Source organism: Pan paniscus, chromosome 4, assembly GCF_029289425.2.
Source record: "Pan paniscus chromosome 4, NHGRI_mPanPan1-v2.0_pri, whole genome shotgun sequence".
Lineage (NCBI taxonomy): Eukaryota > Metazoa > Chordata > Mammalia > Primates > Hominidae > Pan > Pan paniscus.
The window spans coordinates 74,645,364-74,666,070 of record NC_073253.2 but is presented as its reverse complement, the minus strand read 5'-3'; the positions used below and the strand labels follow the sequence as shown (position 1 = coordinate 74,666,070).

Here is a 20,707-nt window from a genome sequence, read left to right as displayed (position 1 = left end):
TGCAAAACGAACAAACTGAGTGCTTTTCAAGGCCCCTTTAAGAGAAAAGTAGGTTTACATTTTGTAAATGATTTGTAACAGAAAAATCTCATATATATTAGTCTTATTGTCATTGCACATATGGTAACCTTTAAGATCATTTTTCAGTAATTATTTCTGTCTGATGAAAGTGAGCTAATTACATAAATATAATAAAAATACCAATGTTTAAAATCTGTATTTGACTAACCATTGATTCATCTCTACCTTTTTTTTGTGCGATAGTCTGATTCCGTATAAGTTGATGCATGATTGGAAGGAACTATTTTTTAATGCAAAACCCATATATGAACAAGCCTCTGTTAAGACACTACCTGCTGACCCCTCAAGAGAACAACTTACAGAACTGGAGAAAAGGGACTTGCTAGATACCAATGATTATGAAGAATATAAGGTACCTACTGATATGAAATAATTAGAATGCTACATAATAAATCCTTTTTCTTTAACATTAATTTTGTGATATTCCTTATTTCATTTCTACTAATAAAAATAGACATGTTTTGTTTGCATTTTCCCTTGTTTTAATTTGTATGTTTGTACTACTTTTTGGATGCTTAAACTATACATAAGCTATTATCTATTGTTCCTAGTAATCTTAGGGGAGTGGTCTGAAAAAACATCAAGCATCGTAATTGTCTGGGTAGACAGATTTCAGAATTTTTAAAATGCTTTAATTTATTTATTAGCATTTTTCTTTGTATGGGCTGTGTACTTTTGCTTCAAAAACCATTGTTAAAAAGTATTTCTTTTGTAATCAATCTAAATAATAGACTTTTTTTACAGGCAAAATGAAAGAGGAGGAGGTCTGGGTTTTATGAATAGCATAGATTCAAACAATCTTTTATTCAAAGATTGAAATAAAAAGTATCGGGTGCCAACTGTGATTTTTAGAAGAACTGTTGTAAAGCCTTTGAGATTAGACAGACTAGAGCTACATTACTGAAATTGCCAACTACTAACTGTGTGACCTTAGGTGACCAGTTCATTAAGGGCTAATAGATTTCCATTTTTCAATTAATGGAAAGGGAATACTACTATACCTACTTCATTTAAAATAACATGAGCTAAACACTTAGCTGAGTGCACTTCATGTTGGATGCATATAATACATATCCATTTCTTTCCTCACCATCCTACTCTCCCCATCCCACTCCATCTCACCCTTAGAAGTAAAGGTGTAACAATCATAGCTTTTGGATAGAAGTTTTGAGTGGATCAACAGCAATGGAATGAGGAGTGAGGCTTTTTATTAGAAAAATTACAAAATGAGTCCCGGAAGGTCAGTAAGTGCAACATGAAAAAAATCTATGAAAAGATTATTTGACCTAATTATTCACTGATAGTAAATACTCAACAAAGGTTTGTGGGACAAAGGGTGAATAAAATGAATGAATTACAATGAACAAAGAAAAGTGCAAAATAACACTAACAAGTAAATATTACAAGAAGATAACCTTGTGGTTAAAAGATAAGGAAAAATATGAGATTATGAGAAATTAAATGTATACTATATTTTAATTAAATGAATTTGTATTTGTAGCACTAAGAGAATTATTATTAGGGATTGACTAGAACCTTAAAAGATATATGTGGATGTTTGTTTTGTACGGTTGTAAAATATACTAGACCTATTACATCCACCTAAAGTATAATGCCATGTAATAAAATGCTTTGACAGTATCAACCTGTGTTAAGGTATTTCTTTCCATTGTAAATTAAGTCATTTTATTTGACAGACTTTACTGGTTCATCGAATGTTTATTTCTAAATTACTTGTTAAACAGCTCAATCTCTATTCTTGTTGCTCTTACAAAGCAGGAGACCTAGTAGGCTGCAGCTTAGCAAAGATTTTTGTCTCTTTAGCTATTTTCCTTGTATGAGAAATGGTTACCACAGGAACATGCTTGTCTTACCCACATCCTGAAGCAGATGATGCATTTCTTTTGCAGAAAATTGTCAACTTTTGTTAGGAGTTTGTGAGCGTCTAGCAATGTACTTTATTTTGTGTATTGACTTCGCTGTTTTTCTAGAAATGAAAATTACCTTAGGATTTATAATATATTTTCACAAGCTCCCTTCGACACCATAATGGAAAATATGCCATATACAGGTTTTAGGATATACTGTAAACTATTATACTATCATTCTTTATTTTTAGATCTTTGGTCTCTTCAAGAACTTGTCCTAAATATTCCTACATACAAGTAAAAAATAAATGTTTCAACTTGTAAAATGTATTATCTGGCTTAAATAGTCTATCACAAGAGGCAGCGGAACAATGCATCCTGGCTTATCTAAAAGAAACAGTTGTCCACGTTTGTCATTATTAAATTTGTTCAGGAGTTTTAATACAAATATATTACTCAGAAATTAATACATTTGTTTGAACATAATGTTCATTATAATGTTATTGAATATAATGTTCATTATAATGTAATTGAACATTATATATAATGAACATTATTATGTTCAAGCAAATGTATTAATTTCTAAGTAATACATTTGCATTAAAACTCCTGAACAAATTTAATAATGACAAATGTGGACAACTGTTTCTTTTAGATAAGCCAGGATGCATTGTTCCGCTGCCTCTTGTGATAGACTATTTAAGCCAGATAATATATTTTACAAGTTGAAACATTTATTTTTTGCTTGTATGTGGAAACATTTAGGACAAGTTCTTGAAGAGACCAAAGATCTAAAAATAAAGAATGATAGTATAATAGTATAATACATTTGCTTGAACAAATAGTGTAATACATTTGCTTGAACATAATAATGTTCATTATATATAATGTTCAATAACATTATAATGAACATTATGTTCAAGCAAATGTATTATTCAGAAATTAATCTTCAAAAAGTTTATATTCTTAGCATACTTAATTGATGTCCATACCCTCTACCTTTAAAGAACTGACAGTTCCCAGTTTTGAGTTTGTGCTTTTAGAAGCCCGTGTTCTGTTCAAATAAGCTATTATGCTTAAAATTTTTAAATATTGTACCTAGAAATTGCAATTAAAACAGATATTTGCTTATGTACATGTCATATGTAGCTGCCAAAAATTTGACTCATGTCTTAACATTATTTCCTAAATCATCACACTCTATTTATGTGAGAATGACTGAATGTGAGGGAGCTCTACCCCAGTGGCTAGAAATAACATTTCTCTCTCCCAGGAAAGAGGCAAGAACAGCATCATGGAGCAGCCAGACCTCTCTGGGGTTCCTAGGCAACTACCACAGCATAACAACATTGAGTTATTTAGTAGAAAGTGAGGAAGGGCCCTTAAAGCCCAATGGACCATGGGTAGCAGGCTAAGCCAGGAGGCCCGATTCCTCTAGTGCAGCTGGCAGCACAGCCCCACACAGCAGCTAGTGGTTCTCAATCATGCAGTGGACTCCTGCCAGTGAACCTCAAACTCCCCCTAATGCAAATCCTTTCTGTGGGTCTTACTAGCAAATGAGTTGCAATTCATAGCGTTTCACTTTTATATAAGCTGCTTACTAGCAATTACTAGTTGAATGAGTTTAAGAGTTACTAAAATTTAGTGTTCATAAACTAAAATTAGCTCATGGCTATGGTTTCCTGAAGATTTGGATTTTTCTAAGAAGTCCCTGCCACAAAGCACTCAACCATTTTCAGAGCTCTACTGTGCATGCCCATAACCAAGTTATACTTGGAATTTCTATAATTTGGGGGAAGGATATTTCATTTCCAGCACATCATCCATGTTGTCTTAAGTTGTTCATGATTTTTAATTGCTGCTATTTTTTGCCTTTAATGGCAAATTACTGTTTAAGTTCACGATCGGGTGAGTTTGTTGTGGTTATTGGATTAACCCTACAGTGTGTGTTATAATGTACATTTTTATTAACATTATTTTTGGCTTATGATTTTCCATCAACCAGACTTTAAGATGTGGTTGTATATGTTATGGTTTAACATGTGTACGCCTGTCACTACAGCACATGTATGGATACCTATCCCCCAGTTTTTTTACAATGACCTTTATTACCACCAGGTCTTTTTCCACCAAAGAATAGAAATATGGGACTAAATGAGCCATGGAGTTCTCTGTTTTCCTGTCTCATCTGAATTGTGTGGCCCAAAGACATCCCTGGATAATTGACCCAAGCACAGTGATAGATTTTAGTAGATGAATGTTAAGGGCATGTGAATCGATCACTTTTTTACATTTAAAACATATACATTGCATTGATCAGCTCAGGCTCCTATAATAATACACTATAGACTGGGTGGCTTAAACAACAGCAATTTATTTTTCATAGTTCTGGAGACTGAGAAGCCCAAGATTAAGGTGTTAGCCAGTTTGACTCCCCAGTGAGATCTTTCTTCCTGGCTCACAGAAGACTGCCTTCCTGCTGTGTTCTCACAGGGCAGAGAGAAACAGAGTGAGCTCTTCTCTTTTCGTCTTCTTCTTTTTTTTTTTTTTTTTTTGGTGTTTCCAAATTCTTTTTTTTATTATTATTATTATTATATTTTAAGTTTTAGGGTGCATGTGCACAACGTGCATGTTAGTTACATATGTATACATGTGCCATGTTGGTGTGCTGTACCCATTAACTCGTCATTTAACATTAGGTATATCTCCTAAGGCTCTCCCTCCCCCCACCCCAAAACAGGCCCTGGTGTGTGATGTTCCCCTTCCTTTGTCCATGTGTTCTCATTGTTCAATTCCCACCTATGAGTCAGAACATGTGGTGTTTGGTTTTTTATCCTTGCGATAGTTTGCTGAGAATGATGGTTTACGAAAACTAATCTCATCATGGGAGCCCCTCCCTCATGACCTCATCTAAACCTGATTACATTCCAAAGGCCTAGCCTCCAAGTACCATCACATTGGAGGTTAGGGCTTCAACATATGAATTTGGGGGAGACACAAACATTCAGCCCATAATATATGCATTTATTCAGGATACTTACAAAATGTCACAATATGGAAACTTACTAATTAAGTATAGGAACTTTTAATTTCACATGAAGTTGCTTGTTTTATGGCCTCTTCTGTTTCTTGCCAACAAGTCTTAATTTTCTTGTCTTTTGACTATGAAGATGCTTCTATTGATGAACCTGAGCATTAATTATAATTATTCATTTTAATATAAATGTATATAATTGCATTGTGTAGTACTGGAGGGCCCTGAAAAATATGATGGTTTCATCTTTTATTTTCAGATATGGAGGAATACAGCTGACCTCTAAGTGGACAGAGTAAGCACTTGCTTATATGATGAAGGCTGAGATATTCTCTAAGGCTATTATTCTATTGTAAAAATTCTGCCTGTCATTGCACTCAATGCCTCACAATATCATTCCTTTGAATTAAGACATCAGCACTTCCTAAAATACAAACATTTCTCAAGATAGGCAATAAGAATCATGATCAGCCTCCAAAATAGAAAGGAGCTGGGAAGGAAGATTGATGTTGAAAGAAATATTCTCATATCATTCTAGTTTAGTTTTTAAGAGTGTGCCATTTCATACGTGCAGTTTCTTTTCTCCATTTGTTTACAGTGTTACCTCTAACTCCCTAAATTCCTTCACTAATGGTAAGGCTATAGCTTTTGTAGACTAAGCCTCATTGTATCTTGGTTGGTTAGGATTCCTTTTTTTTTTTTTTTTTTTTTTGAGAGGGAGTCTCGCTCTCGCTCTTGCTCTGTCGCCCAGGCTGACGTGCAGTGGCGCAATCTCGGCTGGCTGCAAGCTCCGCCTCCCTCCCAGTAGCTAGGACTACAGGCCTACAGGCGCCCACCACCACACTCGGCTAATTTTCTGTATTTTTAGTAGAGACAGGCTTTCACCGTGTTAGCCAGGATTCTTATTTGTAGTAATCAAGCACACTGATTCTAACTTAACAGAGCAGAACATCAATGTATTAGTTTTCAAAGAGGGCTCTATTTGCCCTAGGTCTGTGGTTACCAAGAAACAAGGCTATTTTCTAATTGTTGTAGGCCAAGGATTTCAGAGGGCTTGATAGGGGTCTGGGACTTGTGTCTATGGAATAGCAGGAATAGAAGATGAACTTGGGTCATGTGAAGGGTATTTGACTTCAAATTATTAACACTGGAGACAAGGTAAGTTCATTTGAAAACCATGGTAGAAATTGTTGAATTAAGGTATCAAGTTCAAGACGTTAGACCAGAATTGAGAAATGGTTTCCAAAAAGTTGGCAGCCAGATAGAAGTGGAATGGAATGTGAGAAGGACAAAACCAAAGAGAGGAGTCCTGGATGCCTGACATGAATAAGATCAGAGTGATTGTCCACCACTCATTTTTATTTGTTCTTGATCACATAGAGAGAAGCCAGCCCTCTTCCAAGCTCCCTCCTCTGTGGGACCAGGGAAAGAGATGGTGGTCAGGGCTTTTCTGGGCTTTCTACTACTGAGTTTTGGGTTTGTTCTCTACCTACTTTGGCAACTACAGGAGCCAGCTTCTATGCATCAAGCCCACTTTCCATTCAATCAGTTCCTCAGAATTACCAGCTAGGATTTTAGAGTTGGCTATAAAGTTTTAAAATTTAAAACTATAGGCTGGATGCGGGGACTCACACCTGTAATCCCAGCACTTTGGGAGGCCAAGGCAGGCAGATCACTTGAGGTCAGGAGTTTGAGACCAGCCTGGCCAACATGGTGAAACCCCATCTCTCCTAAAAATACAAAAATTAGCTAGGCATTTTGGCGGGCACCTGTAATTCCAGCTACTTGGGAGGCTAAGGCACAAGAATCCCTTGAACCCAGGAGTCGGAGGTTGCAGTGAGCCAAGATCGTGCCACTGCACTCCAGCCTGGGTGACAGAGTGAGACTCTGACTCAAAAGAAAAAAAAATGTTTTAAAGCTATGTTTTAACAGATAAATTTAGGAAGAACACAATGGGGTTTGTGATCTTGAAAACTTGAATGGATCCAAGAAAGTGTTTAAATTTTAATTTGGCTCAGATGTGTAGGACTGAGAACCATAAACTCTCCCACCTAAAAGACCGCCCCCACGCCACCACCCCTGTCCGGTGTCAGGACTTGTCAGCCATATTATTTGGTACAGTGGGCCTATAGTAGTCTTTGACACATTGATCAATGTCACCTCTAAGCTTTTTGGGGGTGGCTTATACCTCTTTGAGGTATCAATCTTAGCAGTGAAATAAAGAGGGTGGCAGTAGTCATTATAGAAGAGGGTATTCCATGTGGAAAAATACTGTGTGAATTTTGCAGTTACAAGGTAGGCAGAACAAGTCATAATGCCTATGTATTTTGTGACACCAGAGAAATTCCAACCAAAAGTGTCTTTCTTACTATCCCTGGCTAGGTAATAGCAGTAGACAGGTGAATTCAGACGTAGATACTTCTGGAAACATTCCTTTAAATAGTAAGACCATGGAAATTACTATAAAAGTGATCCTGAGGTAGGCTACCACCTCACTGATAAATAAAGCATAGTTTAAGCAGTTGGGGAATGACATTTACTGTTTTGATAAGGATAGCCACCACCATCAGAATTGTTTGGTGGCCCCAGAACAGGGAGAAATCTGATATGAAGTCCAGGGTGATTCAGTCTCAAGGGCACTTGGGGAGCAATGCAGTGACCTTAGAGTCTTATTTTTTGTTTGTTTCTTTGTTTGACCCAGGCAGTTGTGCTTTGAAAAGCACTGGGCTGCTGTAATTCTCAGTGTGCCACATTCAATGCCTTGGAAGGGCCATGGTGGCTTTCCAGGGATAGAGAATGGAACAAGGAGTAGGAACCTATCATTTTGGGGTGACTGAACTACTTTTCCACTGATCTCCTGAGTCACTTCGAGCACAGCTGGAAATCAGAGTGCTAATCAGAAGCCCCTACCTATTGTCTGCATCTGATTGGTCACGGAATTTCAGCAGCACTGAAATGTAACTTTTTAAGGGAGAGGATCTCCCAGAATGGCTTAGTGTCAGTTACCCATGGTAATCAGACCTGCAGTCAGCCCAGTGATTCTGGCTGCCTGATATATTAGTAATTTGTAGCTCAGCGTTTCTGAAAAATAAACCTGTCACTGCTGAGCTTTCTGAACTTCTGAATATGTGACAAGCTGGAGTGATTGGATTGCATTGTGAGGTGCCAGGCTCTCTCCAGCGTGGGCCTACAGGCCTTGACAGTGACCATTGTCACACGCTGAGTATTGACCGTGGCCAGTGTAAATTTCCCTCCAAAAACAAGCATAAGGTAGATGCAGTCTACTGCCCTGGGTCTTCTTTTGCAATAGGCTAAAATTAAACATGCCTGTTTTCGTACCATTAGATTAGGGCAGACCGAGGAAGGCTACTCCTGGAACAGAAGTGATCAGATTACTGAGTGAAAGACATTATTGAATCAGGTCAAATTCATTAGATTTCCTGATGATCCAGAATTAACCATGATATAGTTCCTTAGGCAAGGCATTGGCCACCCACAATCTGCTTCTAACCAGAACACTCTTCAGCTCAGCATGGGGGTCCACATGGCAGATGAAGTTGAGCTAACCTCTGCCTTTCCCTCGATTGCTCAGACTCTGCATTTCCTGGCAAGAGATGTGACCTTCTCTCTAGAGGTGTACCCACCCTGCCAATGTCAGTGAAAGATAGACACCCCTGCCCACTGGCTCCTCTGGAATCTGAAGGCCAGAGTGTCTGGTAGAAAGATGTGTGCGGGTAGCTAACCATACGCTGACCTGACTGGAGGTCAAGTGACTTAACAAGGCTTCCAGGCTCATGCAACAGGATCAATTCATCTTCCAAAGTTGTTCTGAGGCCTTCTTGAAACTGGGCCCCAACGCAGAGCCCATTCCATGACAGCTCCTGGATGAGAAGACAGAATTCAGCTGCACTTCAGCTAATCATCCTCTCTTCTCTTTGCCTGTTTGTCTAAGGCAGTATGTGGCAGCATCAATCTTTTCCACTGTCACCTGGCTATCAAACAGGTCCCATACAGTGTTCAAGAAACCCTGTGGGGCTGCCAGATTACACAGCTGAACTCCCCTTAGGGAAGATAAATAACCACACTTTCTGCCTCTTCTAAGAAACCTGGGAAGTTATTACAAATGTTTAAATCTGAATAAAATTTAGGCAGTTCTTCCAGATTTCGTCAGGGTTTGGGGGTAGTTGGAGGACAGAAAGCCCTGGAAGAGATGACAACAGAGGCTCTAAAAGTTAAAGTGTTACCTTACTACTTTCCCATGGAGTATGGCTTCATTCTGAGTGCCATATTCCCCAGGCACAGTAACTGGAATATAGCCACTAGACTTTTCATTCTACCCTAGCAATAGGTATACTTCTGTAGTATTTTATTCCCTCTGGTAGGAGACCAGGACAGACCCAGCAGGAAGGTCAGCCAGGAGATACAGTGCCAGGGGTTTAATTCTTAGAAGTGGAACCAAGACAGTCAAGATAATTTCCCTGATGTGGCCAGAAACAGGAAGAGACAGAGGCGGGATCAAGCCAAGTCCTTTGAGCATGCCAATGATCAAAACTGAGATTGGGTGAGGACCAGACTAGAAAATGAAAACAAAGCTGGCAGGTTGGAAGCTAGGCAGAACTGGAACAGAACAGGACACACATTAAAGGCTTGGAAGCAAAGTGAGGAGGCTCTGGGCAATAGAGGCCACAAACAGAGCTAGAACATCTGCAGCTTGTTTTTCTCATCTGCCAGTCATGTGGAACACAGCTGGCTCATACTAGTCTAGGACACCCAAGGCAAATACCCAGTTAGGAATATGAAATTAACCAGGTCACAAACAGCTTCTGCCATAGAGCAGATTGTACGTACCCATTGACATGGGCTGCTCTTCCCCACTCCAGGACTCAGCCCAGGTGCTTGGATTTTTAGGACCTGCCATCTCCTGACTGTTTTAAACCTGACTTATTTCCTGCCTAGTTTTCTGGCATCTTTCAGGCTACTTATTTGAATTTCTGACCAGCTCTAATCTATTGCTACCCATGTTCAAGTGTGACAGATCTCTTCCCAAACATGGATTCACTTGGAAAAACTATTTGCAACCATAGGATTTTTGGTAATGTGAATATAGTCAATGTTCTCAAGGGATTTATTTTTCCCTAAGTGATGTTACCCATTTGTTTTAGGTGATTTGGGGATATTTCTATTTAAAAAATTAAGACATATCCTCCATCTTTCCTCTGAGATAAAACATCAGAAAATTGAAATACTTTAATTTGTTTTTATACCTAAAAATGGCATTACAACATCTCTTTCCTCCCTGTTAAGTCTCTGGCATAGTTTGTTAGAAAGATCCAAATTAATAAACTTTTTCATATATTACATCTTAAATGAAATGCTTTTTGCTGACAACAAAAAAGAAATGCCTTAATTTAACAGAGATGCACACTTTAAATCATACAATAGGTTGTTACTTCGGGAGATGCTTCCTGTATTAGCTAATTTCATTCATGGTATGTGGATTTTTGCTAGCTTCTGTCTATGAGGATTATACTTTCTGATCTCGTCCCTAATTTTGGGTTATCCCTATCTTGTTTGGGGGCCTAAGTCATCTTTGTACTTAGTTAAAATTACTAAATTTGAATTTCAATTTAGTCACTCATTTATTCCGTTCACATATATTGAGCCTATAGTATTGATTGATTGACTGATTCAATAAATAGATATTTATCGAGTGCCTACTTCTACCAGCACTATTCTAGGTGTTAAATAAGACAGAGATCCTTCCCTCCCACTGTTCACAGTTTAGTAGGGATGAGAAAAAAACCATTCCAGAGAATGATGCTGTGTGGATACGAATAGGAGGTTATAGGACACATTGGAAGGGATGAAATTCAGTTGATTTGTGAAGTATGAGTAGACATCAGTTGATTTAAAGGTATTAATGCAAAACGGACCTAACCCTATGAGCTGTGAGTTTAGACTCTTCTATCTTTGTATTTTCTCCATGGCTTCATTAAATTTCAAGCCTGTAGACCAAACTAAGCTTAGGAAGTGTGTTTGGGTGTCTGGAGTCACTTCTAGCATCCAGACTTTTTCAATAACCTCTGAAGATATCAATCTTGGTTATTTCTAATAATCTTCCAATGGAAACATGTAGACAGTGCAACAATTTAAAATGCTATAAATGGGCAATCGGCTTGTCCCTGGTTAAGACATCATTTTCTGCCCACGGTGTTTGGGCTTGAGTTAATAAATTACCTAACCTCTCACTAACTAATACTTTTTCTTTGGATACAATTTAACTATTAATTTATTTTCCAATAAGCCTAAAGTTTTCTTGCATTTTGAATAATAATAATGTACCTGTTAATAAGAGGTTTTAGAGATTCACATTATAAAAAAATTTAAGAACAGCAATTGTACAAAATACAGTTTTCCAAAGTGCTAGAAAATAAGTAACTGATAACTAAGATCTAATAATACAAATAAGATCTAGCATATGAGTGAACTGGCCTTTAATTATAACCAATTATGAGAAATTATACTGAGAACTGTATTACTTTAAAAATATACTTTGACTCTCTAACTCTCTGAGTTGAGTGACTGTTAGTATAAAATTAAGAATTACTCTCCCTATTTGAAGATATCTAAAAAATAAACCCAAGATGGTAATTATAGACATGAGATTAGAACTGAGAGTTCCTGGTGTCTTGTCCAATGAAATATATTTTATTATTTGTTGTCCCAAAAGAGGTTGAAACCAGATTGTGAAATTAATTTAGGTCACAACCAGTATTTATTTTAAAAAAGGACAAAATAAATATAATAAAACACAATACAGTAGGAAATAAAGCATATCACAAGTAGTGATGATAAGGATTTCATAAAAATTTTTTGTGCATTTTATATCTACCTGTACAGAAATGCTAGGTCACAATGTAGAATGCATTTTTTTGTTTGTTTTATGGGGAGACCTAGTCAAAAATGTTTGAAAGCCACTATCTTAGAAGATGTAGTCCAAGTGGTAATTGTGCTCCAAGAGAAGCCAGAGAGCTTTAGGAGTGCTTTACAGGGGTTCAGACCAATAAAAATGGACACGTCTGGTGAAAAGGACTTCCTGGACGTCTTGAATAGCTAAAGAAAGGTCCATCATGATGAACATAAATTCAAATTTCCCTGAAATTTGAGGATTGTTAATGGCTACAACTACTTCTGAGGCTGCTAGTACAAGTCTTAACTTTAAGTATTACAGAGTGCTGTGCCAAGGGAAAGTGGTGTGCCAAGGGAAAAGCCAGCCAAGCACACCTGCAGAGTGGTAGGCCAAGGGAAAGCTAGCCATAGATCAAGGCAGCTTGAATGTCTTGCCATGGTAGAGTTACAGTACATTGGCTGCCCTCTAAAAGGGCCATAGCCTCATTTTATGGGGTCACTACATATGGAATGTCTTGAAGTCAGTTTGTTAGAAGCTTCTGCCCTAAGTCCTTTGGCCACTACAGCAAGATAATCTGTCTGTTGTTGGGTCTTATCAAATATAGGTTTAAAAAAAGATTGCATTTCAGGAAACCCAAGGAAACTAACAGGTATCAAAAACAGTGTAAGTGTTGTATCCCCTTAGAAGGTCCTTTCTGTCTCTTAGAGGAAAAGGCACTTGCCTTGTCTTTCTAAATGTATCAGTAATTTAATTCTGAAATATTTAGAACATACCAAATTGGGAACATCTGGGACATGTCAGGCCATGCAGATGTTGGGAAGTTCTAGTGATCCATGAAGACAAACACTTGGATTATATGTACCTTCAGACTAGTACCACTCCTCTAAAAAAGCCACCTTTGAATGTCTCTGCTAAGTATTATTGGTGTAACTCTATTATTTGTTTGTTGAATTTTGTGCTAGGTGCTCTGAGATTTTATGCACTGACAAATATTTCCAAAGGCCCAGATTCTGTTTATTCAAATTGATCTAAGTAAGCCAGCTCTCCCCACTTTTTGAAAGGGTGAATGAGGAAGCTCCATTCCCAACTTGGATGTTTAGAAGTGGCAAGAATGAGAATGAGATGCATGTGGTTTTTACAGGGGTAATCGGCAGCATCGTTCAATCACTTGGGCAACGTTACAATCAAGAAGGGAATCCAGTGGACACACGGGAGCTTAAGCTTGCCCTTGAAGTGTGCAACTCAACCCACATTCAAGCATGTTTGCTTCCAAGCAGATTCTGTTTGTAAATACTCGTGATTCTATTAGCCATGATTCATAACAAGGAGACCAAGAATACTGACACATTAGGCCACAAAAAACTAAAAAGATATGAGAGACTGGAAGTAACCAGAATCAGAACTCCAGGTCACCATTAGGCTCCTACAACAGGATATAGAGAGGCATGTGAGTGCTTTGGATCCAGGCTAGACAGCAGAGTGGTAGGCCCATGTGATCTGTAAAGATGGGATCTATAAAAATGGTGGATACTATGGTTCCAGGAATTCAGAATTCAAGTGCTGGAAAGGTCAGTGTAGGTCAATTAATAAAAACAGTGCTAGTGGGCTGGGTGCTGTGGCTTATGCCAGTAATCCCAGCACTTTGGGAGGCTGAGGTGGGTGGATCGTTTGAGTTCAGGAGTTCGAGACCAGCCTGACCAACATGGTGAAACCCTGTCTCTACTAAAAATCCAAAAATTAGCTAGGCTTGGTGACACCTGCCTGTAATCCCTGCTACTTGGGAGGTTGAGGCAGGATAATTGCTTGAACTCGAGAGATGGAGGCTACAGTTAGCCAAGATCGCGCTACTGCACTCCAGCCTGGGTGACAGAGTGAGACTTCGTCTCAAAACAAACAAACAAGCAAAAACCAGTGCTAGTGAACAGGTTGTGACTTTTGACCACGGGCAGAGTCTATTTCCTCTCTGTTGTAATTTTATGATCTCTGTATGTAAGCAGACAAAAATTCACAGGGAGAGTCAGACCTCCTAGGTGTTGATGGATCCTGAATCTTATACTTACACCTTCTCAAAAATACATACTGATAGTATTTATGCAGGTACAATTAAAATATTATTAAAATCAAGACAGCTTAATAATTATTTCCTGCATGTTCATGGCAGTTTACATAAATCAAGGACTAGTACATCAACACAGAAAGAGTATCTCGTTAAAGCAATTGTTTATACCATGTGATATTTACCTGGTTTTGCCCACTCTGAGCGTCAGAGTCTGGGCCTAATAGTCAGATGTCTATTTACAATACCTGAAAGAGTAAATAATATATGTTTTATTATATAAATAATTTAATCATATCTACATAGATAATAAATATGTAAAGTAGAGATCTGATAAAAATTTCTGATTCGTCATTACTAGTGAACTAGTAAAGCTCTTTAGCTCATTGTAGTTAAACTAATAACCATCATTCTAGTCTGAATTTCTTCTTTCTCCAGTTCTTCTGATCTCTTTTCACTCATCATGTTCTGATTTCATCCCCTTTGGGATGCTTACCTTGACTCAGCCTTTATTTTTGGTCTTTGCTAGGAACTTCATAGGCTTAATTTTGACAGTGATTCTGCTCAGTGTGTTCCACCAAATCCTTTATCTGCTTATCTCACAGGTCAGGCTTCAGTTCTTCTAACCTAAGCATTCTGTTCTCTTCACAGTGACATCCTATTCCATTGTGTTTGGCCACATTCTACAGCTAGTGATGGAAGAGGTCTATTCGGATTTTTTGTGAGGAAGCAGGCCTTTCAGATTGGAGTGCAGCTGGATGTGGCGCTCTTACATGCCTCCAGCAGCTGCCTGAGAACTCCTAAACTGTTTATAGTCAGAGGTTACATAGGCTCCTCACACAAGCATTATTTCATTTAATCTTTACAACAATCTGGTGAAATACATATTGTTATTATGCTGCAAAGATGAATTAATGAGGGTGCAAAGCAAGCAAGTAGCAGAAGCCTTATATAATAGAAACTCAAGTCATCTGATTTAAGCCTAAGACTGTTGCCTTTAAAAAGGGTTAAGTGACTGCACAGCTCAAAATCATTACAATATTGACAACTTTCCACTTCAAATTGGCCTTGGAATTATCACCTTTTTTATTGTAAAATTACATAATTTCTATAGCTTCTGTTTTCTTATTTGGTTAGTTTCTAATTGGACACATTACATAAAATAATCACCATTTGTCTAATTCGAAGTATAAATAATTCCAATGAATGAAAGCAGAAGCAAGTAATCAATTATAGTGCAACCAATAATTTTGCAGATCCAATTAGTATTTGGCTAATTTTGAACAGTGCAGATTATTATTATGTACAGAGCTCCTAGAAAAAACAAAGACAGTAAACTAAAAATACTTTTTATAAATACAGGGTAGTATGTATAGAAGTGGCAGTCAAATAGGATTATATTTATATACTAAATACACTAAAATTTATGTATAACTACATTACACCAATTTTAAAGAAAAACTTACTACGAGTACTTTGGGGTTTTAAAAATTTGTTTCAAAAAGTATTTTCTTATCTGCAGTGTTCTCATATCAGAAATTCTGGCACCAAACCAGACAAGCCATTCATAGCACTTACCAAAGTTGACAACTTATATTCTGAGTAAGTGTGTTTTGTCAGATAATGGGTATGAAAAGAATACTGATGAAAGAAAAGCAAGAACACAGGGATATACTTATTTATATATGACATAGCGTAATTATAGAAATATTGTCAAAAGTGGCCTAAACAAACTTTTCTTACTTCAAGTTATTTAAATAAATAACTCCACTTGTAGACTTAATCTGTTACTAAGGTCCACTTTGTCATATTAATCAAGAGTTAAGAATTAAAAATATAATATGGGCATTTATTTATAAGCCAAAAATGTGACTTGCTCATTTCTTAATGATAGTGTAGTAATATTTATAAACCACACATCATCTATTTGACTGAAATGAAAAAAATGTCTTTCAAATTAGTGGTCAAATTTGGCCAATAATTTTTAAACTAGGAAAGAGTTCCCCTCCAGAAAATGGTTAGGAAACGAGCTAAATCATACACAAGACAAAGACACATACCTTCCTCAAAAAAAAAAAAAAAAAATCTAACTGACTTAAGGCAATCCAGACTAGCAGAAGTTGGCTCGTGTTTCTTAAAGAAATATAATGAAATATAATGTACCCTGTCTTTTGTTTTGGTTCTCTCTTTGGATTTCACAAGCACCTATTTTGATGAGGGAGTTCCTCTATCTCCCCAAATGGGCATTGCTTATGTTTCTCTATCCCTGATCTTTGGACTGAAAAGACTTACATTAACATGATTAGGGGCAGTGACATAATACAAGTGCTAATAGAATTGATCATCTGAGATACAATTTTGAGGAGACTTATGTGATTAAAACAATACTAATGTATCTTGAAATTTCTAATTTTCAGTATTCCACTATGATTTGACATCTCTGCACTGCTGAAACAATATTTTGGGGTTTTTGAAGTTTGAATAGTTTAATAAATAGGTTATATGTACTAATTCCAAATAATCTTAAAATATAAATTACATGTATTTCTATTCTTTGTCTTTGATAGAGTGCAAATGGAATAATATCTAGGTAATGAAATTATTACATAATCATGTTACTAAATATATTTTATGTGCACTGAAGATAATTTTTAAAGATCCTCAAGTGACTACAGAAAAATACCATTTTACCTATATGTGTATGTAAATAAAAAATCTTAATTCTTATCTGACTTGTATGTCTTAATTACTTTTATTGTTATGACAGAACTATTACAGCAATTTTGGACACTTTAGAAAACACAATAAATCAATATACTAATTTATCCTCTCAATAGTGGTGAATGAGAAGTATGACTCAATCTTTTGGTTTTAGGCAAAATATGGTACATCGTTGCTTTATCTGGATATCTTTTATTACTATGAATTTGAACATTTCTTTATAAACTCATTGGCCATTTTGTTCTACTGTCAAAATTGCCCATTTATAGCCTTTCCACCATTTTTCTGTTATTTTTATTTTTCTGATTACATATTTTATGCACTAAAATCCTTAACCTTTCGTCAAATATATATGTATATACACATATATATATTGCAGATATTTTGCTTTTGTTTTTTGTTTTTGAAGTGTGTGAGTGAATTATGTGTGTTTGTGTGTGTGTGCTTGAGGATGTGCAGAAGATTTTATTTTTATAGAGTATAATCAAACTACCAACTTTTTCCTTTGTGGTTTTCAGCTTTGGTGTTATGCTTGGAAAAACAATCGTGGAGCATATAAGTGTTCACCCAAATTTTGATGCTGTTAGATTTCTTGTTTATGTCGTTCATTCTTCTGGTGTCAATTTATTTTTATGAAAGTATAAGGATATCTAACATTATTTTTTCCAAATATATAACTAGTTTTTCAAATACCAGTTGTAAAATAATCTTTCTCTGCTAATGTGAAATATAAACCTTATTACATATGAAACTTTTACATATAATTAGATCTGTTTCTGGAATCTATATTTTTGCACAGTGAATATTCTGTCCCTGCAACTCATTCTTATCATTACCATATTTTTAAAAAGTGCTTTCGTAACTTACAAGGCAACACTCCCATTACTTTCCTTTTAAAGTATTTTTAATGGATTTTTTTTTTTTTTGCCCATTATATTTCTTCTTGCACTTTAACATTTTTTTTGAGATGGAGTCTAGCTCTGTCGCCCAGGCTGGAGTGCAGTGGCACAAATTTTTGGATTTTTAGTAGAGACAGGGTTTCACCACGTTGGTCAGGCTGGTTTCGAACTCCTGACCTCGTGATCTGCCCACCTCGGTCTCCCAAAGTGCTTGGATTACAGGCGTGAGCCACCGCACCAGGCCCACTTTAACTTTCAAATCATTTGTCATATCAACCTTTGAGCGATAGCTAGGGGGAAATGACACTAGCACTTTTGTTGTCATTAAACATTAAGTTAGATTAATTTGGAGGAGAATTAAATGGTTTATAATTTTGAACCTTTTTATCTCACCCTCTATTCAAGTCATTTTTCTTAATAGTCAAATTTTGAAGCTTTCTATATACAGAATCTATACATTTTTTGTTAATTCCGTTGATTTTGTCAGCTTTTGCAAGCAAAAAAAAAAATTGCAAGCAAAAAATTTTTGCAAGCAAAAAAATTTGCAAGCAAAAAATTTGCAGGCAAAAAAATGGACTCTTGTTGAATAAGCAGGAAAAGAAAATACTCAAAATATGGTGGATGGTTCAAAGAATCCATAGGTGAGCTCAAGAAGTAGGCTCAAGGTTAAACTTCCAGAGAAAATCACCAGAACCATCATGGCAAAGTCTGACAAGAAAATTGTCACTGCCACCACCACCCCAGAGCACTAGCAGCAGTTCAGGTTATAGCTGCCACCTCTGCACCAGGAACTCTGCTCTTCAGCAGTCACTATTACTTCTAGAGACAGTGCTGCTTCTTTCTTTTTCTTATTTTGTTGCACGGACTAGAACTTCCCAAATAATGCGACTAATAGTACTCATGATGAGCAACTTTTTCTTGTTCTTGCCTTTAATGGAAAAATGTGTAGTTTATTTTGATTTACCATTGATCCAGAGAGTGTTAGGAAAGTTATCTTCAATTCATAATTTACTAAGATATTGTTTTATTTTGTTTATTTTTCTTGTATTTTTCAAATCAGAAATAAATTTTGAGTTTTATCAGCTGTTTCACTGTCAAAATGATCATATGCTTTTTTTTATTTTAACCTATTAATGCATAGGCTTTCTAGTATTTAGCCTTCCTTGGATTCATGAAATAATTCTTATTCAGTCATGGTGGGATAAAGTCAACATCATATACTGGATATGAGTACATGTTCTGGGATCTGACTGCCTGGGTTCCAATCTAGGTTTTGCCATTACTCTTTATTATGACCATGGGAAAATAACTTAGTCGTTGCAATACTCAGATTTTTCTTCTATAAATCAGGAAGATAATAATAATACTTGTGTAAGAGTTGTGTGAGAATTGTTTGAGATAACGCATGAAAACAACAGTATATGCTACATAGTATGCAGTCAATGTCAATTAGTATCTTCATTGTCTGTTAATATTATGTTGACTTTAGTATTGTATACATGATTTGTGCCAAATATTTCCAAGTGAGATTGGCTTGTAGTTTTCCTTTGGGATGTTGTTTTTGTCAATTATCTTTGATATATTTTCTGTATAAGGGTTATATTAGTCTTGCCAAATAAACAGGAAAGCTTTCTATCTTCTTCTGTACTCTAGAAGACTTTTAAACATTTACATTTCTGTTCAGCTAAGGAAAGAAAATTTTTCTGTAAACCATTAGTGTCTTCAATTTTAATAAGTATAGTTCTATGACATCTTTTTCATTTCTTTCATGGCTTTTATCTTTTCAAAGATTTTATTTCATTTTACTCATTTGCACTATCTTAGAATATCATTTATTACCATACAGTTATAAATCCAAATTTATTATACTATAGTTGTACCTAACATTTTCTTTTTCTTCCCGCTTCCTGCTTTTATTAAAATTATACCATGCAATATACTTCTGTAACATTTGTTACAGATAGTTACAGAGGTGTATTGCACAAATATTATGGAAGTATATTGCATGATGCTATGTTTGGGGTATGACTGAACCTGTCCCCAGCTAGTGAGCATAGTTCCCAATAGGTAGCTTTTTAGCCCTTGCACTCTCCCCATCTCCTCCCTCTAGTAGTCCCCAGTGTTCATTGTTCTCATCGTTATGTCCATGTGTACTCAATGTTTAGCTCTCACTTATAAGTGAGAATGCAGCATTGATTTTCTGCTTCTGCATTAGTTTGCTTAAGATAATGGCCTCCAGCTGCACCCATATTGCTGCTAAGGACAAGATATCATTATTTTTTATGGCTGCGCACTATTCCATGGTATACATATACCACATTTTCTTTATCCATTCCACCCTTCATGGGCACTTGGGTTGATTCCATGTTTTTGTTATTGTGAATAGTACTATGATGAACAGAGGGTACATTTGTCTGCTGTTACCTTTTTTCCTATTATGTTACAACATTGATACTTACTATTCTTCTCTTTTGTGTCAAAGTAGTAGAAATTTCATTATCCATTATTAATAAGGATAGGTTTTAGAATTTTATCAATAAAGAGTATCTGGATAGTTTTACTCTGTAATTTATTAATTTCCATTTTTATTTTTACAAGTTTCTTCTTCCTAGTTTGATTCCTTTAAAATTACTTTTATTCGCTATTTTAATGGCTACTTTGTTTATTTTCCTTCTTTTTTATTTTATTTTTTATTGATACATAATAAACACATGTATTGATGCATTTATAAAATATGTAATAATCAAATCAGGGTAATTGGGATATCTGTGATATTAAACATTTATCTTTTCTTTATGCTAGGAACATTTGAATTGTTCTCTACTAGCTATTTTGAAATATTCAGTAGATTATTATTTGCTGTGGTCACTCTACTGATTTATTGAACACTGCACCTCGATCAAGGCATTTTAGGCTAAGGGGCATTTTCCTATGTGTACAGTTTGATCTGACCCCATATTTTTAATAAATCTGTTGTTTTAATGTTCCTTTTAGACTTTATAATCTCAATTTACTCTTTCATACAAGAATTATTTTTAAAGAATGCTTTTCATTTTAAATACTTATTTTTTTCTATATTTCTAAAATCAACTTCTAATTATATTACATGGAAGTCAGAGAATGTGATCCATACAGTGT

The 20,707-nt window shown here is 36.0% G+C and overlaps 1 protein-coding gene across 1 annotated transcript in view; it reads left to right on the top strand.

Annotated features, from left to right (window-relative positions):
* The window catches only part of SPEF2 (sperm flagellar 2), a 197,891-nt gene that overhangs the window by 52,180 nt on the left and 125,004 nt on the right, over positions 1-20,707 (top strand). The window contains exon 10 of the mRNA XM_034960179.4: positions 265-433. Coding sequence (XP_034816070.1) covers positions 265-433 — 169 coding nt within the window. The remainder of the gene's footprint in view (positions 1-264; positions 434-20,707) is intronic.